Source organism: Varroa jacobsoni, unplaced genomic scaffold (assembly GCF_002532875.2).
Source record: "Varroa jacobsoni isolate VJ856 unplaced genomic scaffold, vjacob_1.0 scaffold_1462, whole genome shotgun sequence".
Lineage (NCBI taxonomy): Eukaryota > Metazoa > Arthropoda > Arachnida > Mesostigmata > Varroidae > Varroa > Varroa jacobsoni.
Window position 1 is genome coordinate 175,810 of NW_019214364.1, and position 3,458 is coordinate 179,267.

Here is a 3,458-nt window from a genome sequence, read left to right on the forward strand (position 1 = left end):
TATATATTCATTAGGCAAGTAGCTGACCTGAAAAAAGGTTTTTCGCACGCACGTCCTCAGCCTCTACATCGAAGTTATAATTCTCATACCATCACAAATTTCTGTTAGTGATACCTGTCATGTCGCTTTTACATACATGTTTGGCGTGACGTTTGGCGAGAAAATGCGTCGGCTCTCCATAGTCTCATTAGAAAAATACGTTTGTTAAGCTCCATCAGGTCTTAAAGGAAAATACATAGTATTATTGTTAATATTATTGGAATATAATATACGCTACCCGTGGTATTCTCCCCAGTATATCTGTGGGTACCTGTCGTACAACAACTGCTAGCTAATGACTGCTACCCACGCTGCGAGTCGTATTTTACGCTGCTGTGACAGCTGATTTTGAACATCAAAATTGGCACCCGTACTGCCAATTGCAAACCTATTTCCATATAGGTTTTATATATATATATATATATATATATATATATATATATAGACTTTTTCCATAAAGTCTAAATATGACTAACATGTACGCCAAAGGTAATTTAAATTGTCCTCTTTCCACGGGCTGAAGTGCCTCACTGCTAGTACTCCGGCTAGAGGTTTTAGCTTTAATAGAGTTAAGATTTTATAGAATTAAGTTAAAAGGTAAAGAAGGTGCAACCGAAGCCGGTCGGACGGCCGGATAAACTCAACCAACTGGGTATTCCAATTAAGCTTAAGCTAATGTTTAAAAATCATGTTTCTAAGCATCGGCTACTCTAATCCATAAAAATTGAAATTTAGAGCGGAGATATTGTTGCGGACGTATTTGAAAAAAATGCAGTTGATGAGAATCTTAAAATACGAAATCATAGAAATAAACGGCCAAGCACGGAATAGTGGCGTAGTTTATATTACAAACAAAAACCTATTTCTCTAATAATAAAATGCCGTAATTCTGGTAATGGAGTGCCTAGTCAAATTACTTAACGACTATTTTGGTATGGCATTAGCGAACGCTACGGAACAGCCGGGATCTAATAGCATTGTTGATCAATAAGTTTAACAATTAAACATGTTGCCGTAAAATCTGAGGTCCAAAGAAGATGCCGCATATTGCTGTACGATGTCATCCTTCAAATTTCAATGGCCAATGATCTGTTGAGTTTGTGAACTCGCTTTTTCCAATCTATTCATAAAGCGCTGACTTGTAAACTTCTCCAATAGGTGAAGATACATAAGTAACCAACCATGCTGCGTATTCCGAGAACTGCGCTTCCCTAATGCTTTTATTTTAATATTACGGCTCGTCTTTTGAAAGCGCAAGTGCAAACCTTACTGCCATGCAGAGGTTTATGCCGAAACTAGTAGAAACGCAAACTGCTCTTTACGCTTTACGCAGTTATATGAGCTTCTGATTAACTAAGAGTCGAACGTTATAGTTATCCCCTAGAACGTATCATTGTGGCGAAAAAAGAACTAGAAGCTAGCTCACTTCGGTAGAAGCCTTATTATTAGTCAGGTCAAACATGAGATTAAGAATCATATACAATTGTATCATCCAGAATGTGACCAAGATATCAAATATAGGATAACTTGTTAGTCTTTTCATAGTGACCTAAAAAAGGACTAAGCAAACTGGGTCTCGTTATACGCCAGAGATCCCATTGACCTCTAATAGTGCAGAAAGGACCCTTCCCTCATCGTGAGCATTGAGTGCCAAACAAAAGCCTTATTGAGCCTGACCCACGAACTAGAGTCTTGAATTCACCTTCAGCCTTGTAAACAACTGGACAGACGCGTCACCGGCATTTGCCAACTAGTGATCGACACCACTTTTTTCACGAGAATACTGCTCTTTTGTTTGCGCATTAACCGACATGTAGCTGGGTGGATAAAATACCCTAGTATCCTGATTCGAGTGACATCCAAGTGGTGGCAGGTGGCGACATCCAAGGTGTCCCTGTTAATTGAGAACCCACATAAATGAGAAAAACGTCTGTGAAATAACCTTCCAGGGTTTTCCTCTGATGGTTGCTGATTGCATTAAGATAACCTTTTTTTGCTATTTCAAAAATTTGAGTGGTAACAGTATAAATGCACACGTAATGGTTCTAAAGCCAGTGATTCTATAGTTTTCGATTGAAAACAAGACACTTCATTATGACATTTTTGTGGAAAACTATTTGGTTTTAAATGTTGTTAAAGATGACAGTCTACTGTTCCTTCAGAGACCAGTTTTAGTTGACAAAAACCTCGCCGACGAAAAATCCCGATAAAATAATTCCGTTACCTTTAAACATACAGCTAAACGGGACTGAGTAAGCAAGATGAACGGGACTGAGTAAGCAAGATGTACTCTGACATATGTAACTGGTGCGGATTGCTATTCACTATGCTAAAAAGGGCATGTATTTTTAATTTTCTTTTACCTCTGTTATTTACTAATTATTTCTGTGGTATGAATTTTTAGCAAATTCATTATGCAGTGAACGGAATTTCGAGTCAAGCTCAGGCCAGTTTTCACTACACTTGTCAGACAGCCTGGGTGTGCAATGAACTAAGTGATGAGCAGAGGGAGATACATCTTATTGATCCTCAATCTGGCCCGGCACCCGGCAACGCACTGCAATAATAAAAGATTTCTACGTACAATTGTAACAGGGGCTACAAGTGTATTATTCACGTCGATATAAAGCGGAAAAAGACAGCTAACTCTAAAATAAACTTAATCCCGGAGTTAGACCTAGTTTTCGTTCAGGAAAGACCACGACTTGCGTATTATAGAACTGAAGATTCTATACACTGAGAAATGTTTAAGAACAAAAACGGCCCAACAAGAATCTGTATATAGCCCAGTTTTTATCGATTGAACGAGGCTATCCAACAAAATAAATCCGGCGGAGGTAATCCTTTTCCATGACGACACAGCTGTACGAAACAAGATTGTTAAAGCCACCCTGGAGAAGTTCCAATGGAAGGCTTTTTTGCAACATCTGTATTATCCAGATCCCAAGCCTATAAATTCTTGTCTCTTCCAATCACTGATAATAGTAATTAGTTTCTAGTCGGTTCATCTCAAAACCTGCTTGGGCGGGCTTTTCAACAGGCACCTAAAAACTTGATAATAAAGACCGAATAAATTGAGAGGGAAGAGAATGTCGCGAAAAGTGATGACAAGTAGATACATTTGTCGCTAAAATTTGAGTAAAACGCTGCGTTTTTTTTAATGGCGTTAATGTTAAAAGGAGAACAGCTTTTACTAATGTACCAACCTAATACTTTCCTCCAATGTTACGATGGTAAGTACCTTTTAAGTAAATTGTACCTGTATTATGCACGTCTGTAGCTGCTTGCGTCCAATAATCCTGAGAAGGCGAGGTTTCGCAGAAGCCGGGCGGTGCTTGGACTGGCTGACCCGCATAGCTGTGAATAACCAATAAATGAAGTTTTAAAAATAGTTCAACTCTTAAAGCTATATGCTTTAT

At 38.5% G+C, this 3,458-nt stretch overlaps 1 protein-coding gene across 5 annotated transcripts in view; it reads right to left on the reverse strand.

The window, feature by feature from the left end:
* The window catches only part of Art4 (arginine methyltransferase 4), a 19,831-nt gene that overhangs the window by 7,711 nt on the left and 8,662 nt on the right, over window positions 1-3,458 (reverse strand). For 2 of the 5 annotated variants that reach the window (XM_022850453.2, XM_022850454.2), the window contains exon 5: window positions 3,281-3,396. In XM_022850453.2, coding sequence (XP_022706188.1) covers window positions 3,281-3,396 — 116 coding nt within the window. Of the gene's footprint in view, window positions 1-1,873; window positions 1,934-3,280; window positions 3,397-3,458 lie in introns of all 5 variants that reach the window. The other 3 variants (XM_022850456.2, XM_022850457.2, XM_022850455.2) reach the window with 3 other exon arrangements.